The 23713-nt window shown below is 37.8% G+C and overlaps 1 protein-coding gene across 2 annotated transcripts in view; it reads left to right on the top strand.

Annotated features, from left to right (window-relative positions):
* The first annotated feature begins 1006 nt into the window (after nucleotides 1-1006).
* LOC109049249 (C-Maf-inducing protein-like) overlaps nucleotides 1007-23713 on the top strand; it is a 29568-nt gene continuing 6861 nt past the window's right edge. The window contains exons 1-15 of one of the 2 annotated variants that reach the window (XM_042744294.1): nucleotides 1007-1863; nucleotides 11386-11511; nucleotides 11598-11648; nucleotides 13197-13358; nucleotides 14611-14652; nucleotides 14973-15035; nucleotides 15473-15553; nucleotides 15647-15750; nucleotides 16126-16230; nucleotides 17682-18053; nucleotides 19158-19223; nucleotides 21406-21432; nucleotides 22410-22458; nucleotides 22613-22720; nucleotides 22823-22939. In XM_042744294.1, the coding sequence (XP_042600228.1) occupies nucleotides 1531-1863; nucleotides 11386-11511; nucleotides 11598-11648; nucleotides 13197-13358; nucleotides 14611-14652; nucleotides 14973-15035; nucleotides 15473-15553; nucleotides 15647-15750; nucleotides 16126-16230; nucleotides 17682-18053; nucleotides 19158-19223; nucleotides 21406-21432; nucleotides 22410-22458; nucleotides 22613-22720; nucleotides 22823-22939 (1806 nt within the window). In that variant the 5' untranslated portion in view covers nucleotides 1007-1530. Of the gene's footprint in view, nucleotides 1864-11385; nucleotides 11512-11597; nucleotides 11649-13196; nucleotides 13359-14610; nucleotides 14653-14972; nucleotides 15036-15472; nucleotides 15554-15646; nucleotides 15751-16125; nucleotides 16231-17681; nucleotides 18054-19157; nucleotides 19224-20667; nucleotides 20695-21405; nucleotides 21433-22409; nucleotides 22459-22612; nucleotides 22721-22822; nucleotides 22940-23713 lie in introns of both variants that reach the window. The other variant, XM_042744293.1, reaches the window with a different exon arrangement.

Here is a 23713-nt window from a genome sequence, read left to right on the forward strand (position 1 = left end):
TGTATGTGTGACTGTGAGGGATTGAGAGACGATAGTAGAGCAGACATTATCGAGTCATCGACTTTTCAAAAACCAAACAAAAACACGTCTTGAGAGTCAAAAGCATTCACTGCACGATGAAGCCTGTTAGAATACAGCTATAATGCCCTTATAATTCAAGCAATGAAAGACAAAAATACCCATGTATGAGTTTTTACGTTTTTATATTCATTGCACAAGCAATGTACTTCATATCTAAATATCATCACATGCGCGTGAGAACAAATGTGCTATTCATTTCTTTCGTTTCTAACTGAATCAGCTGTCGTGAGCAAATCATTTTAATCAGATTTTGAATGAATCAAGTGAGCCAGTGATTCAACAGTCCATTCAGATGGACTCACTTCTTTCGTTTCTAACTGAATCAGCTGTCGTGAGCAAATCATTTGACTTGAATAATTCAATAAATCATTTATTAAAACATGGACATGCTGCAATCTACTGGTGGTTTTATTGTCATCATTATCCATGACAGGCATAAACCAGACGAGGTGCCAGCACTACCAGCACAAGAACACATTTAGCAAAATATTTACCTAAATTTACCCCCCCCCACCACCACCACTGTGTGTGTGTATATATATATATATGATTTGAATATATACATATATACACACACACACACACACACACACATTTTTTACTTCAATATGTGTCACTACAGTGATAGTAAGTAGTAAAAAATGAGTAAAGTAGGAAAGGAATAGGTACGGTACTAACACAATGAATCTGAGTAGATTTGAACCACTATTTTAGTACATGTAGGCTACATAGTTTCTAGTGTGAAATTGAAAAGGTTTACTATCATAATTCGACTGCATTCAAGAAATTACAAAAACAAGTATTTGCAACGTAAAATCGATACTATAAATGCTAAAACGGTTTGCCATATGCCCTCTTTCTTTTCACCATTTTGCTCAAGAGAAGGGAAGTGCGCGCTCCCTATCAAACAGAGACGCGCATCCGTTCGCCTCCCCATTGACGTCACTCCGGTATCACATGAACGAGCCGGGACCAATCCACACTCAGCCCTACCGAAGCACTCGGTTCCTCCACCGAGATAGGGAGGAAAAAAGACAGAAAAGGGAACCATGACTCCGAGCATCTGAAGAACAAATAAAATTGAACGTAGCGTGGATCTTGTACCTGGTTATTGTTTCATATTCGGAGCAGGAAGACTGGAATAATAATATGCAGTGGAGAGAAACGGAATGGATACGACAATGGCTCGAACATATTGAATAGCCCTCGACGCTCAAAGGAAAGACATTATACTTCATCGAACCTTCCTCATCTTGACGGGCTTGTTTAATGGCTTCAATCCTCGCTGTCGCCGACCCTTGTCTTTTCCGTCGCGCTGTTGAGGTCGAGTCAGGGTGGATCGCGTGAGCCTCTATATGCCAAACACTGGAACGACCATTATTCGGCCTCGAAATCAACAGACAGCCACTAGATCTGATTCAACACCGTAGATTTTCGCTGAGGGGAATCATGGATTTTAACGGGAGCGGTGGGGGAAACGAGCTGCACAACAATCAGTTTTATCCGTCCGAAGAGAGTAAGCCTCTGCTGGGGGAAATGTCCGCGCAGCAGCTGCCGCCTCCGGAGGGGAATAATAATCACAAAGCGGGGCCCTGCAGCAAGAGGAGCCTTCTACACTGCAGCAGCGGCATGAGATACAAACTGCTCCAGGAGGGGGACATCCAGGTGTGCGTGGTCAAGCACCCGCGGACCTTCCTCAGTAAGCTCCTCACCTCCAAATTTTTACGGAGGTGGGAGCCTCACCACCTCACCTTGACGGACAGCAGCCTGATGTCTGCTACGGTAAGAGCCGCTCTGCATCATTTTGTGCTCAGTATTCAGTAAGTAATCTGTTCATTATGTACAAAGTAGGAAGCGCAACAAATATTGTACACGTAATGGCAATTTAGACAGCGAAAGCAAAAATACATAGTTTTAGTACACTTCAGTACAACGGCACAAAACAGTATGCAAATAAATCAAATAAATACGCTGATAATAAAACCCTACATTAAGAAATGGAAGAACTCGTAAAAAGTAAAGGAAGGTTTTTGTCTGACGTTTTAATTTATGAATTGCATGGTCTTACTTTCCAGCAGCATCCCAAAAACAACATGGTTTTTAAAATTTAGATAGTTTAGGGAACATTTGACTCAAGAAAATGAAACGTACCGTCAAAAAAAATGCATCATATTGAGCGGATGTATTTCGAAATAGGTCTGAAAACACACCGTGACGTCATAATAATAACAACCTAACAGCTTCCTCTCTGTTATTTCCCTGTTTCCGGGTTTATGTATTACGATTTGTCATTTGATATGGTCATCTATGAAATTAGGGTCTTTTTCATTTTGAAAAAAAAAAGTAAATATTTTAAAGAAAAGACTGTGTTTAAGGGTAAAGAAACTGCATTGCACCACCTCAAGCTAAATCCCAAAATTTTAGTATAGACCTTATGGATAAAACTGTTGGGGTTAAACTGATCATTTAGCCACACAAGGTCTCTATAGTGTGTTTTAGAAAGATAATTGAGTCCTGATATTTCTATAGTTATCGAATTTTCCACAATCTGTTGTGTAATGTACAAAGTCATATTAAGAGATGAGTTGACACAATAACAGGAAGATGACGTTTGTTTATTTCAGAAATTTAGCATCATTTTAAGATAGGAGAGTTTTGATGATTTTGTGATTGATGCATAACTTTTGGACACTTAAAATGCCTTTAATAAAGTAGCCTATGTCAAACAAAATCTAAAAATATTCAGAGAGAGAAAGGGCTAACATTTTTTTCCATTTCAATCTAAAGGTGAGTGTTAATATCAAGGAGAAGGTGTTGGCTGTAAAAACAAACATTGGAAGCTGGTGTCAGCTTTTGTTTGTTAAAGCCACTGTTGACATATGAGGTACACAAAAGTACTCTGCATTATTTAACTTATGAGTTGTCATTTCAAAATACCATAATCAGAGTCCAGCGTATTGGAAAATGATTCATAAATAAAAGTAATTCAGATGTTCACAGGGGGTTTTCAACCAGTAAAAACCTAGGGACCCCCACCCAGACTCAGCCAATGACTTTCATTAGGAATATTAAATTTAATTATAGTTTTCATGGAGCTCTGATTGAAAACCCTAGAATTAGAATTAAGTTTTTTTCCCCCTATGTAACTATGTTAAAGGTTTGGAACCTACTACGTTCTGTATGCAGTGTCATAAAGGTGTTTTTAGGTCAGCAGAGTTATTAAAATAATATATGAGTGCTTTGCAGGTGCAAAACATACAGTTACCTTACATGTGTCAGAATTATTGTCAGTGGAGATGATGTTTTAGACGATGAATTGAGTATCGAATCACATTTTGTCCACATGTCCTGTTTTCTTGTTATTTTCCTTGCTGATGTTTACTCTCTTCCTTGCAAATTTTAAGCCTCATCTGATGCTCAGATATTCAAAAACATCACTGCATACATCTTAATTGCTGCTCAAGAGGCTTATCTATGGAAAAGTAGTGTCACGATCACAATGGATTCACCCACCTGGGAGATTTCTGGGAATCCATTCAGTGGCGTTATTTTTAAAAAGCGAAAACACGAAACTGCACAGGCATTGACCTGTTATTCATCGATGTTTGGTTTGCATGTGGAGAGGACAGTCATATTTTACCCTCTGCCGGTTTCGGATGAGTAAATCGTATCTCTGATGTACCGATGGGAGTCTTGTAGAGAGTCTCTCCATTCAGGACATCCTCACAGGATGCCATCATCAAATGGCTGATTAAATTAAAGGTTTAAATTTTACAGCTATATTTCATCGTTCTGATATGATCGAATTAGCCGTTGACTTCTTCCTGAAATGAATGCTTCAGAATGAATTAGATTGCTTGTTTAACAACGGTCTGACTGTCGGATGAAGCTCAGCCGCTGACACTGAGAGGCCCTTGGGATTTTCAGAGGTTAGCTTGGATTAACCCAAGCCAAACACAGACCGTATGTTTATGTTTGCAAATATATGCAGTCGTTTTCCAGAGCTTTATGTCGTTTGGAATTTTATTTAACAGATAAAAAGTTAGGATAACTTTTACTTTAAGTTCTTTGACAGTCCTGTCACTCAGTATTGGTTTTCTCCAACAGTTGCAAGGTCTCTAATAGATGTTTAGCTAGTGACCCGTGTTCAGTTGACCGTAGCTAATGGAGGTAGTTGTCTGTGGCTAATGGTCTCTTTTGGCAAAGACTAGCCTGTTTGTGATTCTACTGTGCATCGAAGCATTGTGCTTCAGAAAGAGGTCAGTATATCAACATAAAGGCCTTATTGTTGATGATAAGCGTATAAATTGTTCGATTTGGATGGTTTGGTTTCCTCACCTGGTGTTTTTTCCAGTACAAACCTTGCTGGGGTGTCATTTGGGTTAAAATTCCTTTATCTCGCTCATATGTTCTTAAAATATTTGACCTCGTTTGCTTTGTAGCTGTAGCACATGATGCCTGTCCGATGACAAATGCCTTCTTTTCCCTGAAGATTCCAGCTTTTTTTTTTCCCACGATTTTCTTAAGAACCCGTGTGCTAAGTGAAGACTAAACATTTGGCATTTTGATAGCACATTTTTGATAAGCTCTGTGGAAAATGATCTCACTAGAAGATATGAAAGATGTGAGTCACCATCGTCTCTATTAGCTCTGGGAGTCTAAATCATATTTGCGTAACAGCAAGCCATTACAAATACTTCCTGTCACTCTTTCGTTAAAAAGACATTTAAAGCCCTACCTCTAAAGGCACATGTATGCCGATGCCCTCAAGCGCACCATTTTGTTTGTGTTGCAGACTATAGTTGCTGTTCAGGTCAGGTCCTGTTAATTAGATGGAGTACCAGATGAGACAACAGCCCGTATAGATCATAACATGTCTTCTGTATAAACAATGCACAGAAAGGTGAGAGCTGCACGAGCTGTTTTTAGGTAGCGTGTTTTGCTATTTCGTGATTGGGTTAGATGCTGAACACCTGGGTACATATAAAATGATATTATCAAACGCAACTCCATACAGTACGGTTCACGTCTGAAGAGTCATCTCATTTTGAGCAACACTGATGACTAAAGCTGAACAAGTCTGGTTGTGATGAGTTCAGCTAAATATGACCAGGTCAGGGGGGAAAAAAACAGGTTACACTTATAACAAACCATTTTAACGGTACTGTTGGGCTTTCTGCTGTAAACAAACAGGGCTATGGTGATGACTGGGCACATAAACTCTTGCGGCTCCCTGAGATCCCCTTGGCTACCATCCAAATATGCTCTGTAATTGAGATGTAGGAGCTGGCTTTGTTTTTGTAGCACAGAAAAGCCATTAGGAGGACATTTTCAAACACTGGCAGGGTTTCAGATTAATTGTTTTGCATGTACTGGGTTGTTTGTGTCTTGATATTGTAGCGATTTTTCATTATTGTTGCTGTAAGCTTGAATGAATGCATGCTGGTTGATATTGCATTTCATAGAGATGACTTAAAACCAAATGTTAAATGGTAGGAATGCATATTCATCTGGAACATGTAGTGAAGCCATGTTGATGAATTTTTTTGGAGATATTTTCATTTGAGAGTGCCAGATGTAATGTATAGGGCGTTGTCTGGGGCCGTCCACATGATCAGCTTCGGGGCAGTTTAAAGGCATCTTGGAATGGGATTCCCAACATTTTTGACCCCAACTAACTCTAGATAACAATGCTGGATTGTGAATACTTGAACAACTCTAAAAACAAAAAGTGTGTGTTTTTTTTTTTTTAAATATATTAAATATATTGTAACGTTATAAATAATTTAATGTGTCCTTGCTAAATAAATATATATTTATATACAAATATATGGCCACAGCCATATCACCCTGCAGCCCAAGACTGGTTGCCCACTGAAGCTAAACAGTGTTGAGCCTGGTCAGTACCTGGATGGGAGACCTCCTGAGAAAACTAGGTTGCTTTTGGAAGAGGTGTTAGTGAGGCCAGCAGGGGGTGCTCACCCTGTAGTCTGTGTGGGTCCTAATGACCCAGTATAGTGATGGGGACACTTATACTGACAGAAAGCACCATCTTTCAGATGAGACGTTAAACGGAGGTCCTGACTCTGTGGTCATTAAAAATCCCATGGCACTTCTCATAAAGTGTAGGGGTGTAACCCCCGGTGTCCTGGCCAAATTGCCGCCACTGGCCCTTTTCAATCATGGCCTCCTATTAATCCCCATCCACTTGATTGGCTCTATCTCTCTCACCTCTTCACCTGTAGCTGGTGTGTGCCCTGGCGCCGTTGTACTGTGGCTGCAGTCGCATCATCCAAGTGGATGCTGCACAATGGTGGTGGTTGAGGAAAGACCCCCCAACATGATTGTAAAGCGCTTTGGGTGTACAGCAATACACAATAAAGCACTTTATAAATGCATCATTCATTCATTCATAAATGTATTAATTTCTTAAAAAAAAATCTATAAAATAATATTTTGCCCATGAATCAGTTTTACTGCACTTGTAAACACGTTTTAAAATAGAGATTTCACTCTGACTCCATTGCATATATAGGTACATAGCCAGACACCCTCCGAATAAACAGTGAGTTTGGTTGTAACTCACCTTGCATGTATATATAATATGATGTCAATTATGTCGATTATGTGTGAGCTTTTTAATCGGCTTGGATTCTGGCTGTTGAGGTTTTGAAACAGAGCTGAAGTTGCCACATCCGTAATGTTGACACTCGCAGCCATATTTCCTTTTGTCGTATAAACCATCTCAGACATTGAATTTGTGGTTAGGCTGACGCATGAATGGATGATGGTAGTCTGAAATTCGGCCTATTCAGCCCACCGAATTAAAAACTAGTTCTGTCCCTAGGTAACCGTATGGCTGAATTACGAGCGAACTAAGAATAGCCACATCATCTGTAGGTTGCAAACTCCACCGGTCGATGATTTGACATGCTTAAACAGTTTTAAAACCAAAATTTCACTTGAACTTTATTTTGGCTTTGTTAAACTTTGCATGCCATAGTCAGTTGCATCATACTGAGAATTTCTTTGGACTAGATTTCACAAGAAATGTGTTTTTGTTTTTGACTGCATGCAAGTCCAAGCACCACATGTGCAAACCACATATCAGGACGCAAGTGTGTGCGTTGGATTTGCATGACTTACTGTCGTTCATGTATGTGTATATATTAACAGATATATGGCGTTAATTGAAGCCAGCTGTCTTAGTGTTGTCTTAGAATTTAGTGTTGTATAGAGCCCATAGGCATGGAATCATACCTGTCTGTACAGTAAATGAGCTTCTCTGTTGCTTTAGGTGTTTTTAGATACACAGAAACTAGATCACCAAGTGAAGTCTAGTTTACAGTTGGCTCTCCTGGTTGGAGACTTTTTTTTTTCTTCTGGTTTGCATTGGCTTCCTCCTCCTGGCCTGCAATGGTTTGCTGTTAATATATCATGGGTGAAGAGTTTAACTGGAAAAAGCCATGTTTACTCTGGGAGAGAATACTTTGTCACAGTTTTTACATGCCCATGCAGTAAATTTTTGCTCCATTAATAGAAAATTAGCATAGTCTTGAAAAGTTTTGCAAAAGCATGTGAAATGTTAAGATTTTGTGACTTGGTCATTGTCCATCCTTATTATTATTATTATTATTATTTTCCCAGTATCACATTTATTTTACTGATAGTCTGATATATCAGTTAGGCTATGATTTCTGCCATTAATGATTATCATATCATTGCTGTTTAAAAGTTTGGGGTGAGTAAAAATAAATAAAAATTATTAAAAAAAATAAATGAATACAGCAAGAATGGTGAAAGAAAAGACATAAAATAAATATAAAATATGCAGCATAACTGTTTTCAACACTGATGATAATAATAAGTAATGGTTCTTGAGCACCAACTCAGCATATTAGGATAAAAAAAAAAATATATTTTTTTTTTAAGTTTTATGTGACACTGAAGACTGGAGTAATGGCTGCTGGGAATTCAGCTTTGTCATCACAGGAATAAATTACATTTTAAGATATATTAAAATAGAAAATGGTTATTTTAAATTTTAATAATATTTACAATATTACTGTTTCAGTTTTTGGTCATATGAATGTAACCTTGAGAAGCATAAAACTCTTTTTTCAAAAACAAAAAAAAAAAAAAAACACTGCCTGACCTCAAAACTTTGAACAGTGTATTTTTAAAAATATTGTGTAAAATAAGTATTAAAAAATATGAAATTAAATATAATTTCTGCAGTGTTTCTCATTTGCTGTGATTAAAATAATATAATTTAATTAATAAAAATAAAATAATAATAACACATTCTGTTGCAATTGTAATCATAACGAAGCATGGGAAACTCATACAGTATTGCTTAAATATATTAGTGGTCAACCATTGTGGGTTTTTAACTGTCTGGTATTGATATCAATAACTAGAGGTGATAACATACTTCCAAAATATATGCAGTTATATTCATCACATCTATTATATAGACCTAGAGATTAATTGTTTTAAAACCATATTCAATATTGACTTTATAAATACTTTATTTAAATTCAGTAATTTTTGAAAAGCAGAAGTTTTGTATTATCTATTGACAACAATGTGGTAGATTTTGGATCTGATATAAGGGGCAATTTAGAACATTTTTAATCAGTCATTTGGAACAGTTATTTGCTATCACTATCTATCACTAATATACTTATCTAGTTTATATTCGCCACTCAGCTCTTCAAACAACGATATGAGAAGCTGAAAAAATCTGCCTTTGCTGTGGTTCCTCACAGATTAGTAGGTGCAGCGCTTACAGGAGCTCTCCGAGATCAGTTTGTCAGTTATAGAGACGCCACCTGAACACACTAATGTTTTTCTCCACATCGTTTTCCATCTGGATCTCCCTGGTAACAAAAAAAAAAAAAAATATGTCTCTATTTCATCTCTTTGTTTCCATGGCAACATAGCAATGCTGAGAGGAGAGCTATTCAGCTCCTTCTTAAGGAAGAATTGCACCATGAAAAACAGGCTGAATGAGATGAAGGAAGAAAGATTCGGAGGACTTCATGGAACAGAGAAGTGGAAAGGAGGACATATAGTGAGAGAGAGAGGAAAGGACAGCGAGTGACACAAAGATAAGCAGATGGAACGTCAGCTCAGTGCTAGTTCACGTCACATCGTCATACAGTATATTGTAGCTATGACAACCTTTAAAGAGGTTTTTACCATGCTGTAGATATATATATATATATAAACCCCAGTGGTGACATATTTACATTGATTTTATGAGAGACAAGTAGACTTCAGCTGTTTATCTGGGTTTCTGCCACCTCAGGGCATGTTTTGCTCCACATGTGGCACGTGTCCGAACGTACACAAGCCTGCTAGCAGACTCGTGACTGATTACTTGGAAAAAAAGATATAATTTAATAGGTACTTATCCCATGGACTCTCATAAAGAAAGACAAATAGGCCATCTCGATTTTGCAGCAGAGGGGGCAGGACCTCCGCTGCAGAACAGCCAGTTGGTCTGTCACCTAAGAGTGGGGGATGTAAATAAAAGACAGGCCTGTTTTATTCGGTTAACGGGGACTAGCTGCCTGTTTGTTTGAGTGAGCAAGCGAGAGACGCAAAGCGAATGAGTCAAAGAAAGGAACAGCTTGTTTGCTCTGCTGAACTGGGTGGCTGACACAAATACAGGAACTGTGGTTTGGTTTGAGTCTAGAGGGAGAGCAGCGCAAATAAAGCAATAGCCTGTTTGTGCAAAGAAACCAGGGGTGGGTGGTGCTAATAACGGAAGAGCCTGTTGCCGGGCTGCAGAGGAGGGAGGGCGGCTAATAAAGGAACAGCTGCAGTGTGCTATTGTAGAGGGAAGGAGATGGGGAACAGCCTGTTGACATTTGAGGTCATGTGACCACCAACTCTTCAGTCAGGAGTGGAACTGAGAAATGAGCTACAACACGCTCATGTGTGACAAATAATGAAAATGAAGTAGAAAAAAAAAATTTAAGAAGGGGAACCTTAAATTCGCTGTAAATCTGTGTCTCAAATGGAGAACCGCATGAGACTTAAACCCCGTTCACACCAAACAAGATAACGATAAAGTGTCGTCATAATTCTTAGAACCATAATAATAATGGCACTGAAGAATGATATTGCTGGAATCACTTACAGAAATATGACAGCCAATCCAGCTGACTTTAAATTCTGTATTCGTAATCTATCGTCAATTGATGTCACCTCAAGAAAGATGATGCAACATCACATAAAGGCCTAATAAAGGTTAATAAAGGTCTTCTGAAGCGAATTGATGCGTTTAAAGAGAAAAATATCCATATTTAAAACTTTATAAACTGCAATCTCTAGCTTCTGCTTACAGTCGTACGTGCGTTTATAAGAGAGTGACGTTCCAGCGGATGATGTGGGATGTAGGTGAATACAGTGATGAATGTGAAAGTGACGAAGCACAGTAGAGAGAGCAAAAAATTCACACTCACAAATTAGAGGTACCAAACAAGTATTTGTAAAGAAAATTGTTGGAGGATTTTGATATAAGCCAAGAGGATACTGGTTTTCCTTTGCTGTAAATAAAACTTGGTTCTCGCGAGATTTGCATATTCTCACCAGAGCTTATGTTATGCCTACGTCCTGCAACGTCTTTTTCAAGCTAGAGATAACGGTTTATAAAGTTTTAAATATGGATATTTTTCGTACACAAATGCATTGCTTTGCTGATTTCTTTTATTAACCCCCTGGGGCTTTGTGGAGCACTTTTTTGGTGGATGGATGCACTTTACTGCACTTGAAAATCTCAACCCCATTCACTGCCATTATAAAGTTTGGAAGAGCCAGGCCATTTTTTATGTAACTCCAGTTGTATTTGTCTGAAAGAAGAAAGTCCTATACACCCAGAGGCTAAATCTTTCATTAATTTAAACTATCCCATTAACTATGATTAAAATAAGAATAATAGAAAATGGATAATGTAGACTGTACGTTGTGCCCAGCAACACAAACCATTTCAGCTTCAACCTATTTGCCACTGACCTTTGAAATAATTTGATTGAAGTATCATTATGTGGGTGACACTGGCTCGAAGATATTTACGTCAAGAGTTCAATGCAACTTCGAAGGCGTATCATGACATTCAAAGAGCAGTCATCATATTATTCACATTGCAGGTTAATAAATAGTACAACCACCAGTCCATGACGCTGCAGAGCTTTTATTAAGAATGACAGTGCGGTACATGACGCTCGTCCTGAGAGTTGTTAAAGCTCAGACAGTTTCCTGCAAATATGAACGTGTCTCTTCCCATCTCTGTAGCCCACGGGATACATGGAGGCCCCTCTGTCTTACAGCACTATCGAGGACCTACAGCTGTTGTCCTGGGACAATGCCCCCAAATACTGTGTCCAGCTAAGCTTCCCCGGAGGGACAGTTCTCCTGCAGGTACCTCCAGCCCCCTCACATTTTCATGACACTCATTGTGAGATTACACTCTGACTCGTTTTGCAAATGTTTGTGTGCACTCACAGGCTGCTAACAGCTATCTGCGGGACCAGTGGTTTCACTCGATACAGTGGAAGGTAAGGTCACAATCTAGGAAGGCTAGATTTGCAAAAAGCATCGGAGTCATGACAGTTTGCATGGTTTTAGTGAGAGTATCATTTTATGCGTGTGCGTAAGTGGGTGGTTCTTCAACTACAGGCACTTTGATGTTCCAAGGGTTGATTTCTAATATTAAAACATTTTGTTTTTGTTATGTGACATTCATGAAACAGTCATAAATCAGTTGATTGTTGTTATATCTAATGATTTATACTATTTTATACACTGTTTACTACCTCAGTTGTGGCGTCATTTACAGCATTAAAGGTGCTGTATGTAAGTTTTTGACTCTACTAAAGCATAAAAATGCCATAATATGTTTGCAGATATTTAGGAAACATGCTAAGTTAACATATTTGTTTATCTGAAAAACAATGCTACAGTCAGTTATTCTCCTTTGAAAATGTGCGTTCCGGGCCGAAATGTCGGTCTCTGTTTTGGTTTGTGAAACCCGCCCACTGCAAGTTTAACCAATTGTATTTCGGCACCAGAGTTGCAAGTTGGTAGAAAACACAGCATATTTCATCTCATTCATCATCAAGTTCGCTCGTTCCTGTTGGTGTCGTCAATCTGGCAACCTGCATGTGCGACAAGTCTGAGGAGAAGGGGCCGGGTGAAAAAAAACCCTCTCCAATATTTTGAATTTGGACTGCAATACCTAATTCAACCACTCGGTGTCAATCCTATATACAGCACCTTTATCAATTTTGCCTCAATAAAGATTTATCAAAAGTTAATACTTGGTTACCAAGGAGACATCCATGTCCCTGATGATCATGCTTGATATGAAATATGAAATGTGATGTATGAAAGAAACAATAAATATCACTTGCAAGTTAAAATGTAGTCAAATTAGGCGAATTGGTTTATTTTTACATTGAAACATTTTTGGAAAGAGTAATGAAGCGGTTATAAACTATTTGAGGATTATTGTGAGAAATTATTGTTACAATTTAATTTCCATTACAAACCAATAACTAGTTATCAAAACTTAATACTTAGCTGCCGAGGAGACAGCCGTGTTAGTGAAGAGTGTGCTTGATATGAAATACGAGATTTGATGTGTATAGAGGAAATTTCCGAGCATCATTTTTTTTTGTGCGTCAAGTTTCCAGTCAGTAAGTTTCCGTATTTTGAGATGCGGTGGAAGTGTTCATGATGTTTAAAAAAAAAAACCCATATTGACTATGGGACGTTGATTGATAGTAGACAGATTTAACTAGTCAGAGCGTAAAAAGAGTGATTTGTTTTAAGAAAAGTGCCTGTGGTTGAAAAAATATCCATGCATGAGGGCAATAAAATGGAACAAAATAAGAACTTCAAACCCTGAATCTCCAAGCCTGGTCACCACAGCTTATTTCTGGATAGATTTGGTGAGGTAATTCACACTGTAATGAAGTTCAAGAGCTGTTATCATATGTGACCACTGCTGCATTATGGTGGTAAAATATATGTCGGTTTCATAACTGCTGGTCGCATTTGGTAAAGCAGGTGTGTGCAATCTGGGTTATCTGACTCATCTGCAGAAAAAGATCTACAAGTACCGCAAGGTTCTGAATAACCCGAGCCGCTGGGACGTGGTTCTGAAGGAGATCAGGGCCCTGGTGGACATGGCCCTCACCTCACCCCTGCAGGACGAATCCATCCATCAGGCCCCGCTGCACATCATCTCCACCCTGCTTGCTGAGGTATGTCACATCATCTAATTGGTCAGAAGACTAGTTATTAATTATTTAATTTGACAGGAGTGTAAAGCTCATTAATAGTGCTTGCTAAGGCTTTTATTATTGCTCATACTTTGGTGTGTAATACTTGCTGTGGGCAGTGATGCTTCAAATCATGCAACTTCAACTCTAAACCCAAAAAGAAATCATTTTCTCTTTAAATGTATGAGTCACCCAGCAGATTTGTCAAATGTATGATTTTTTCCTAAAATAGAATATATTTTTATTTTATTTTACTGCTGTTTTTAATCTTTCCATTGTAGTTGTTGAAAATCTTTTGGCTTGTGTTAATGAAATTAAAATTAAAAATGATCAAATAGGAATACCATTCATTTTTACAGTATTTAATTTATTAGGACTTTCAAAAAGTAGACATTATCACATTTAATATATAAACATTTTTGTTTACAGAAATTTTTTCTACGGAAACAGTTACACTACCCTTCCAAAGGTTTTTTTAATTTAGTAATGCATTCATTAATCAAAGTGACGATAAAGGCATTTATAAAGTTATAAAAGATTTCTTTCGAATTTTGCCTGAGAGACAAGAAAAACAGATATATATTGAGTTCCTCTACCCATATCTAAGGAATAGAATATTCTATAAACTTAGACCTTAATTTAGGGCAGTAATTGTTTTTTTTTTTTTTATGCATTTATGAGTCACTTTTCTCATTGAGCACATCAAATTTATCAGATGTATTATTTTTCAGCCAGTTTCTTCTTGAAGCATAGCTGGCATCTTTTGTGTTAGAACTCAAGCAGCATTTCTGGTTATGAGTGTCATTTGTGAATTGAGGTGCGTTATGTTTCATTTCGAGTCTGTGATCAGGTTAAGAGTTACGTGTGGTTGTCTGTGTTGCTGTGGTCTAGTCTATAGACTTTTATTTTTTTTTTACATGGCATTGCTACACAACGAAAATCTTCTTTCCCAGATATGGAAAGATTGGTTGCATCCCCACTTTGATTTGCAAATGTGGATTTTGTCTTTGAATACATATACCAAGTATTTGAATTCAAAGAAGGTTTTAAAAAGGCTAGAAACAGACCTCTCACTGGCCTTTGGTCAAAAGGCTATATCCCTGATTCACACTGGCTTTCCCAAGAAGGGCATTAACATTTTAAAAGCAGGGCTTGCTGGTTGTTGAGTCACTTGGCTGTGGCACCATTGGCCAGTGAATTCTCAACAAATTCTTTTGTGTCATTTCCTTCCCAGAACACTAACCTCAGCGCTCAAGACCATGAGAACATCATTGTGGTAAGTGAGCTTTATTTGTGGTAAGCGGCCTTTTTTTTTTTTTTTTATACAAAGAAAATATAAAGACGCATATTGCCTTCACACAACAGTGTGTTAAACACCATTGCTAACAAAGGCAGTTACGTAATGTGTCTTAAGGCTCAGTGAAACACACTCTAGAATAAAATTGACTTGAAAATGTAGTGGACTGCCATAGAAACAGGACAGGTGCACACAGATGTGCTCTCTGAAGGTTGTGCACTTCTGTAAAATATGGATGAAAAGCAACAAGACTCTACATGTCTGTGGGGAAGTGACTAATGGTTTGAATCTGTCTGCAGGCCATCGCACCCCTGCTGGAGAATAACCACCCTCCCCCCGACCTGTGTGAATTCTTCTGCAAGGTAAATTCTGGCTATTTGTCAGGGGAACTTTTTATTTTATTTTATTGCTGCTTTTAATATTTCATTTTTTAATTGTTCAAAATCTTCTGGCTTGTGTCTCTGAACTTAAAAGGCAAAAAGGTCAACTGGGAAGTATCTTTCATTTGTATTCTTTGAATTGACTAGGATTTAAAAAAAAAAAAGGCATTATCACATGGTTATTTCATATATAAACCATTTTTACATTTACATTTTCCACAAAAACAGCTACACTACCGTGAAGAAACTTTTCTACAATGTTAGAAAAGAATTCCATTTCGAAAAAAAAACAGTTCTTTAGAACTTTGCATTTATCAAAAAAAAAATATTATTTTCTGATATCATTACTTTACCAAGTACTTTTTAAAGAATGGGATTATATGTAATGTATTAATTGTTTTTTGTGTTCCTCTACACAGCACTGTAGGGAGCGTCCTCGGTCGATGGTGGTGATTGAAGTGTTCACTCCTGTGGTTCAGAGAATCCTCAAACACAACATGGTGGGTCTGCGCACTATTTTGGAAGTGCTCTCGAATTCACACGTCACTGCACCCTCATTTATTGAGTCTCCTGGTGTTTTCTTCTCATTCTAGGACTTTGGGAAATGCCCCAGACTCCGTCTCTTTACTCAGGAGTATATTTTGGCTCTGAATGAGCTTAACGCTGGCATGGAAGTGGTCAAGAAGTTCATTCACAGGTGAGTGACGTTTTTTTTTTTTTTTCTTATACAAACACACATCACTTTCCTTGTGCAAACAAAGCTATGTAGTAACGACAACAACACTGCGGTGAGTGATAAAAGCTTGGAATCTCATTGCATCGTGCCTGGTTAGAGTATAATGCTAACTCATCCTGGCTCCACCTCGCTTACGTACAAAGAACAGGCCCTCATATGTACACAAACTGTAACATCCTTTTATCTATCAGACTGTGTCATTTTAATGGTCTGTTTAGGACCAAGCCCTACACTTACTTCCTGTTACAGCTTTGTTTTCTTTTAGCTGTCACTCTGTGTGCGTTTGGACGCAGAAGCTGTGCTAACTTGACCTTTTCTTACATGTTATGATTTCAGCATGCACGGACCCACCGGACAGTGTCCTCATCCTCGGGTTCTCCCCAATCTCGTGGCGGTGTGCCTTGCTGCCATCTACTCTTGCTACGAAGAGTTCATCAACAGGTGCGTCTGATTCACTGGTTTTCCACCCCATGAGATGCACTTTACCCCCGGGACCCCGGCTCAAAACATTTCTTTGAATCATATTTGCTGACTTCCTGGTTCCATATCCTGTTTTCTTAAATTTTCCTTAAATTTGCATGCTTTCATTTCCACCTGCTTTAATCGGTCAGTAATTTTTGTGACAAACAACAGTGACGTAGCTGTAGTAACATTTTTGGTCTCACCTGACACCATCTGTGCCATCACTGTGAGCATCTGGGCCGGGGTACGGCCACCTGAGAGGAATAAGGAACTATTTTCAAAAGTTTCCATGATTCACAAAGACTCAAGAGAGTGAAACGTGTCAAAGCTCACTCCCTAGGCTTCCCTACCCTGCTCCCTTTTGGCTTTTTGTTGCAATCACTTCTCTCATTCACTCTCCAATGGCCTTTTGGCAAATTTCCGTAACTACAGTTCATGGATATTTTAAAGGTGCACATTTCCATGTGTTTACATCATGTATTCCATTTGTCGTCCTACCAGAATCAGATGTCCTATGGTTACTTAGTCAAATAAGGTCTTTCAAATAATCTGGCTATGTAGCAAGTTAAACAGCTGGTGTTTTGTTTATGACTGCATGCAAATATGGCAATTTCCATGGAAAGGGCTTGAAACTTTTTGAATGCAGTATTGTTATAAATAATTTGTTGTTGTTTTTTTTTTTTTTATTAACAAATTGACAGTGAAAGGAGGAATTTACCGTTCAGAAAAGTTGATTGTCAGCCTCAGGTTATTTTGTAGATTTGTGCAATCATGTTAGTATAACTTTGAATTATATATATTATTGTGTATTCATTATAATGGTTATGGAAGGTTAATTATATGTTAGATAATCATTTACATAATATATATATTAAAAAAAACATGAGATATATAGTCAGTAAGATTTTATGAAACAAAATAAATGCAATTTTAACTGATCAAATGTGACAAACTTGTGCTTTTTTACAAAACTCTTATTTTTTATTAAATGCTGATCTTTTGAACTTCCCATTTATATCAGAAACTGTTTTCAATATTGATAATAAATGTTCCTTGAGCAGGATCATGTGAGACTGGAGTAATGGCTGCTGAAAATTCAGCCTTTCCATCGCAGGATTAAATTACATTTTAAAGTATAACTTTCGTTTAAATTGTAAAAATAACTTTTACATTTATGCGTTTAGCAGATGCTTTTATCCAAAGTGACTCTTAAAATATTTCACAATATTACAGTTTTACTGTATTTTTAGTCAAATACATACAGCTTTAGTGAGCATAAAAATCAAAACCAAACTATTGAAGATTAGAGTATATATATCTAATAATTTCCACAACTAAAATATATTTTCCGTTAAAAAAAATAATAATAGGAATTTGAATTTGTGGAAAGTGGTAAACGGTATGTCCTCTCTCTTTCATTTTTTTGTTAGTCGGGACAACTCTCCCAGTCTCAAGGAAATCCGAAACGGTTGTCAGCAGCAAAGTGAGAGGAAGCCGCCCATGCCTTTGCGCTTACTGCGGCCTGAGCCGCCCACACCTCCCCAGACCACCACCCTGTCCCCACCTCCGGCCCTGCCCCTCTCACCACCACCTTCTATCGTCAACTCCAGCGAGATCCTGGTAGAGCTAGAGCGCAACAACAACACCACTAACACACTGCGCAAGGCCCCTGCAGAAGGCGACAGCGAGCCCAACCTCATCGACTGTCTACTGGTCAGCCCTGCGCTCAACGCCCTGTCCATTCAGCTGCCTGCCCACGCCGACAGAGTGCTGGGATGTTTCGCCCTCATCCTTAAGATGCTGTGAGTATGGCGTCCCTGGATCTTTCTGCTACTATCCCACACTATACCTCCATCCAGTTTTAAAAACTTCCTTTAGGCAGTAATGGCTGCCAGTCCTGGCCACATGGTAGAGGTAAATGCATCATCACAGGACCTCAAAAAAAAATAGTGCTTACTTAATTTTATGTTAATTGATGAGCTTGCCAAAGTACATTTACATTTAGTCATTTAGCAGATGCTTTTATCCAAAGTACATAATATAAAATCAAGCTACCCTTTTGAAAAAGTAGCTAGCTACTCTACAAGTTGCTAACAAGTAGCTTTGAAACTATTTGGGGCACTTTTAGATAATTATTGGGTTAAATAATCTATCTATCTATCTGTCTATCTATACATACACACATAAATATATTTAAAAAAAACAGGTAAGTATTTCTCTCAGTAAAGGCAATTAAATGCTTTATCACTTCATTGTTTTTTTTTTGTTTTGTATAGTTTTTTTGTGTAATTTAATTTAACAAAATATTTCAGATATTTCTACCAGAAAGAAAACCATATGCAGGGAATTCCAGGAACACTATTAAGTGATAATTTGCTTGTATAAACTGATTCACTACAAACTATTAGGACCACCTGATTTGAGAATGAAAGAAAAGAGCATTTTAGAGTTTGTTCGGGCTTTGTTAGGCTGCGTAAAACAGCGTTTTGTTGTGTAACACTGCTGCGTGTTGGAATAATTAACTTACAGAAAAAGCAATGCTAGTTTAATAAAAGCAGAGCTACTGAAAAAATCTATTGTAGTTATTCTCCAACACTGTAATCGTCCCACGTTGAGAATAAATGAGCATTTTGGGATATAAAAAAGCAGATTCAGCCATAATCACACTGAGAAGTGACCTTAAACCAGTCTGCATATTTATAACAGATTCATTGAACCGAATCTGTTTTTAGGCTTTACCTCCTTCACCTGATCCCTATTGTGAACCTTCCGGTTGCAGATCACAGCAGAGTCTTTGAGGTTTCAGCTTTCACTGGCCGATCTTACATAAGGTTCTTATTTTCTCCAGTTCTTGCTCTTCCTGTCTCAAAATCTCTATTTTCTCCTCTGCCCTTTTCTCTCTACAGATCAGACTATGATGACTGGAGACCAGCACTGGCCAGCCTGCTTCAACCAATCCCCTTCCCGAAAGAGTAAGGGCATTTACTCCCCTCTCATCCTGTTCACGGTTGCTTTATTTCTAACCATTTGCTTGCTGCTTGTTTTAACTATCAACTATGGCCTCGAAAATGAATGGAATCCAGTGTGATTAGTAATCCATTATAATTACAGCTGCTGCAGTTAACTCATTATGAAGTGCCAATTACACCATTCAGTTTAATTATCATTGTGTTTAAGTTTTTTGTTTAGTGCAGTTGCACAGGATTAAATTAGACAACTAGTTCTAATGAGAGAGTTTTACCCAGTTTGATCTACAGATACCAGTTTTAAGTTGACTATCAGTATAATTTGACACATGTGAAAAGCATCATTGGGAGATGGAGTAACTCAGTGTTGCACAGCTCACTCTATACTAAATATTTATGCATAACTGATTCAGATTTTTAGTTACAAAAGATTTCCATTTCAAATAAATGCTGTTCTTTTGAACTTTCTGTTCATTAAATAATCTAAAAAAAAAAAAAAGAGTAATGATTTGCACAAAAATATTAAGCAGGACAACTGTTTTTTAGGGGATCATGTGACACTGAACACTGGAACTGTTAAAATTCAGCTTTGCCATCAAGAATAAATTACATTTTAAAATGTATTAAAATAGTAAAAAAAAAAAAAAAAAAATATATATATATATATATATATATATATATATATATATATATATATATATATATATATATATATATATATATATATATATATATATATATATATATTAGTGATATTTCACAATATTATAGTTTTGCTTTTATTTTTAATCAAATAGATGCATTCTGGTTAACATGAGGTTTTTCAAAAACATTTGAAAAAAATCATACTGATCCTAAAGTTTTGAATGGTAGTATATGAGAAATAATAATTCATGTTTTGGATAACCTACATAACGATATCAGGGGCTCTCTGTGTACGTGTGGTGTGCTGGTCTCTCGAGGGATGGCATGCAAGGGAGAGTACTGACGTGGGCGAGCTGCAGAAGGGCTCTTCAGTGGGATTGTGGGTATTGGGTGAGGCTTCTCGGGTCCTCTGTGGCTCCTGTAATTGGCCCTGCAGGACAGAGCGCATCATTACAAGTCTTCTGCAGAGCCCTGTGGTTGCCACAGGTGGGTGGGGTCTCACCTGCGTTCGTACGCTAAGCCGAGCTTCCAGCCTTCATTAGAAAAAGTTAACAACAGCCAGGCACATCCCAATGCACTAATGACACACATGCAAAACATTTGATGAAGTCCTCCCAGACATACTGTACACACAGAACACTTTAGATAACTTGAAAATGTATCAATATGCATGTCGAGGCAAGCACGACTACTACATATAGACTCAGAAAGCAACTTGTGTAATTATGTGGAATGACGACACTGTCTTATTTGAGTGCTTGAGTCAAGTCAATGTTTTTCTCTCTGTTTGCTTTCTCCTCTCTAGGGCCCTTGCACATGCCAAGTTCACAAAGTATATATATATTTTAGTGATATTTCACAATATTATAGTTTTGCTTTATTTTTAATCAAATAGATGCATTCTGGTTAACATGAGGTTTTTTCAAAAACATTTGAAAAAAATCATACTGATCCTAAAGTTTTGAATGGTAGTATATGAGAAATAATAATTCATGTTTTGGATAACCTACATAACGATATCAGGGGCTCTCTGTGTACGTGTGGTGTGCTGGTCTCTCTCGAGGGATGGCATGGCAAGGGAGAGTACTGACGTGGGCGAGCTGCAGAAGGGCTCTTCAGTGGGATTGTGGGTATTGGGTGAGGCTTCTCGGGTCCTCTGTGGCTCCTGTAATTGGCCCTGCAGGACAGAGCGCATCATTACAAGTCTTCTGCAGAGCCCTGTGGTTGCCACAGGTGGGGTCTCACCTGCGTTCGTACGCTAAGCCGAGCTTCCAGCCTTCATTAGAAAAAGTTAACAACAGCCAGGCACATCCCAATGCACTAATGACACACATGCAAAACATTTGATGAAGTCCTCCCAGACATACTGTACACACAGAACACTTTAGATAACTTGAAAATGTATCAATATGCATGTCGAGGCAAGCACGACTACATATAGACTCAGAAAGCAACTTGTGTAATTATGTGGAATGACGACACTGTCTTATTTGAGTGCCTGAGTCAAGTCAATGTTTTTCTCTGTTTGCTTTCTCCTCTCTAGGGCCCTTGCACATGCCAAGTTCACAAAGTAAGTGACTTCAGTTTTGCCCCTAATGTGTATATAGAACCATTTAGAGAGATACTTAAATGTCAGGTTTAAGGTGTAGCTGACCCAGAAATTAAAATTCTATCATAATTTATTCACCTTCTTTTAATTCCAAACCTGTATGACTGACTTTGTTCTGTGGAACATACAATATTTTGAATATTTCACAAAAGAAGTAAGTCTTACAGGTTTGGAACAAGATAAGGGTGAATAAATGATGACTTTTCATTTTTGGGTGGACTGTCTCTTTAAGAGTTTGTGTAAATTGTTTAGTCATTATGAAACTTTAAAGTGACAGTTCTGCAAAAATCTAATTCGGTCATCATTTTCTCACCCTCTTGTTTTTTCAAACCTCTGTGAAATAACACAAGTGTGGAAGAGTATCACAAAAACTACAAAAATGTTTTATACAAACATCTTCTGAAGCCATACTATAGCCTTTGAGGAACAAAATTTGTCATTATTCACTGAAAATTTTGACATTCACACTGACTCACTTGGGGAGATAAGTTTGATCGGCGTTGTGAAATGAATCATGAATCTTTTAAATTAAATGAATATTTTTTGTCAATTGGTTCATCCAGTGCACAGAATGATCAATTCACATATCAAACTGATAGTCTCAATTCAGATTAACAGAGAAAATCGAAAAAAAAAAATTCATCTAACACACAAAGCTATTATATGTCTTTAGAAGTTTTCAAATAAAGCCAGTCCTTTTAATGCATTTTTATTATACTTTTAAGATGCTTTTGCTTCTTTTTGACACTTCCAATACCTTTTAATTGTAACTGCATGGAAAAGAGAGACCTGTTGTTCAGAAAAATTAATTAATATAGGTTTGAAATAACATGAAAGTAACTAAATGATGGCCAAATTATAATTTTGGGGGGTGCATTTTTACTTTTTACTGTTTTGTCATCTAAGAGATCTGTTTTTTGTTTTGTTTTTTGTAACAGAGAGCTGAAATATGTTATTCAAAGGTTTGCTGAAGATCCCAGACAAGAGGTGAGACAGGAAACTGCTGTTTGCAGAAAGGGTGTTGTTAGGCTTACAGTTTCAGTCGAATGCTTGCTTAATATTGGCACTGTAGACTTGGTAAACAATGCTTTGTTGAGCTTCAGCCATTGTGACTGTATATACATGTGTTTGTCTCTCACAGGTCCACTCCTGTTTGCTCAGCGTGCGCTCTGGAAAAGACGGGTGGTTCCAGCTCTACAGTCCAGGAGGCGTGGCTTGCGATGATGATGGAGAGCTGTTTGCTAGCATGGTATGAAAGTGTTTGTATGAAATACGAGATGTCTCATTTAGTTTAGTCTTTTGTCCTGGCACTATATCTACTTTTATGGTCTGATGTCGTTCGTCCTCACAGGTCCACATCCTCATGGGCTCATGCTACAAGACGAAGAAATTTCTCCTGTCCCTGGCTGAAAATAAACTGGGACCCTGCATGCTCTTGGCCCTGCGGGGGAACCAGACCATGGTGGAGGTACATATGACTGACTATTGCTTTGAGCCAGAATGCAGTGAGCGGCCCACCTAAGTAACATTTTAAGGCATCATGAATGGTTCAGCCCAAAGGCTTTTCCAAAAGCCTTAGTTTTGCTAGTCTCAGCCTTTAAGGGCACGTCTTCATACCGCCCACAGTCTGTCCACTGACCATATGATGAATATTGCACACAAAATGGTACGAGCAGACTGAAAATAGTAGTTTTTATCTGATTGGCAAGCATTATGCAACTTCCTGTGAAACCAAGTCGTGTTTACAAGGTACTAAAGAATGCTTTTGAGGAAGAACTGATGACTAGACTAAAGAAAACAACTGAAATATCCACAAGCAGAACTGCATATTCCACTTTAAATCATCTGTGTTTTTGTACAGACAGAAATTCTAAGTACATTTTCTGCCAAATATTTCAATTTTCTCTAAAACCATCTGCAGAAACTGTCTTTTTTCCTCAGTTATTTATTGTTACAGCATGATAAATTTCACTTAAAATGACATACAAAACCAAACAATTGGTGGGTGATCAGATTCAGTCTGAGTTGCCAGTTCTAGACTAGAATAAACTGCGTAGTGTACCAGATACAGTAAAGTCTAACTCTGTTTGATTTGGCAACATGGAATGGGTTGTATTGATTCAAATTTACTTAAAATATCATCCAATATTTTACCGTATCATCCAGTATTTGTATGTGCTATGTTTTTGTGTTTACTAAAGTAGCACTTGTTAGCTTAACAACACGCTTACGTCAAATCGCA

The sequence above is a fragment of the Cyprinus carpio genome, chromosome B18, assembly GCF_018340385.1.
Source record: "Cyprinus carpio isolate SPL01 chromosome B18, ASM1834038v1, whole genome shotgun sequence".
Lineage (NCBI taxonomy): Eukaryota > Metazoa > Chordata > Actinopteri > Cypriniformes > Cyprinidae > Cyprinus > Cyprinus carpio.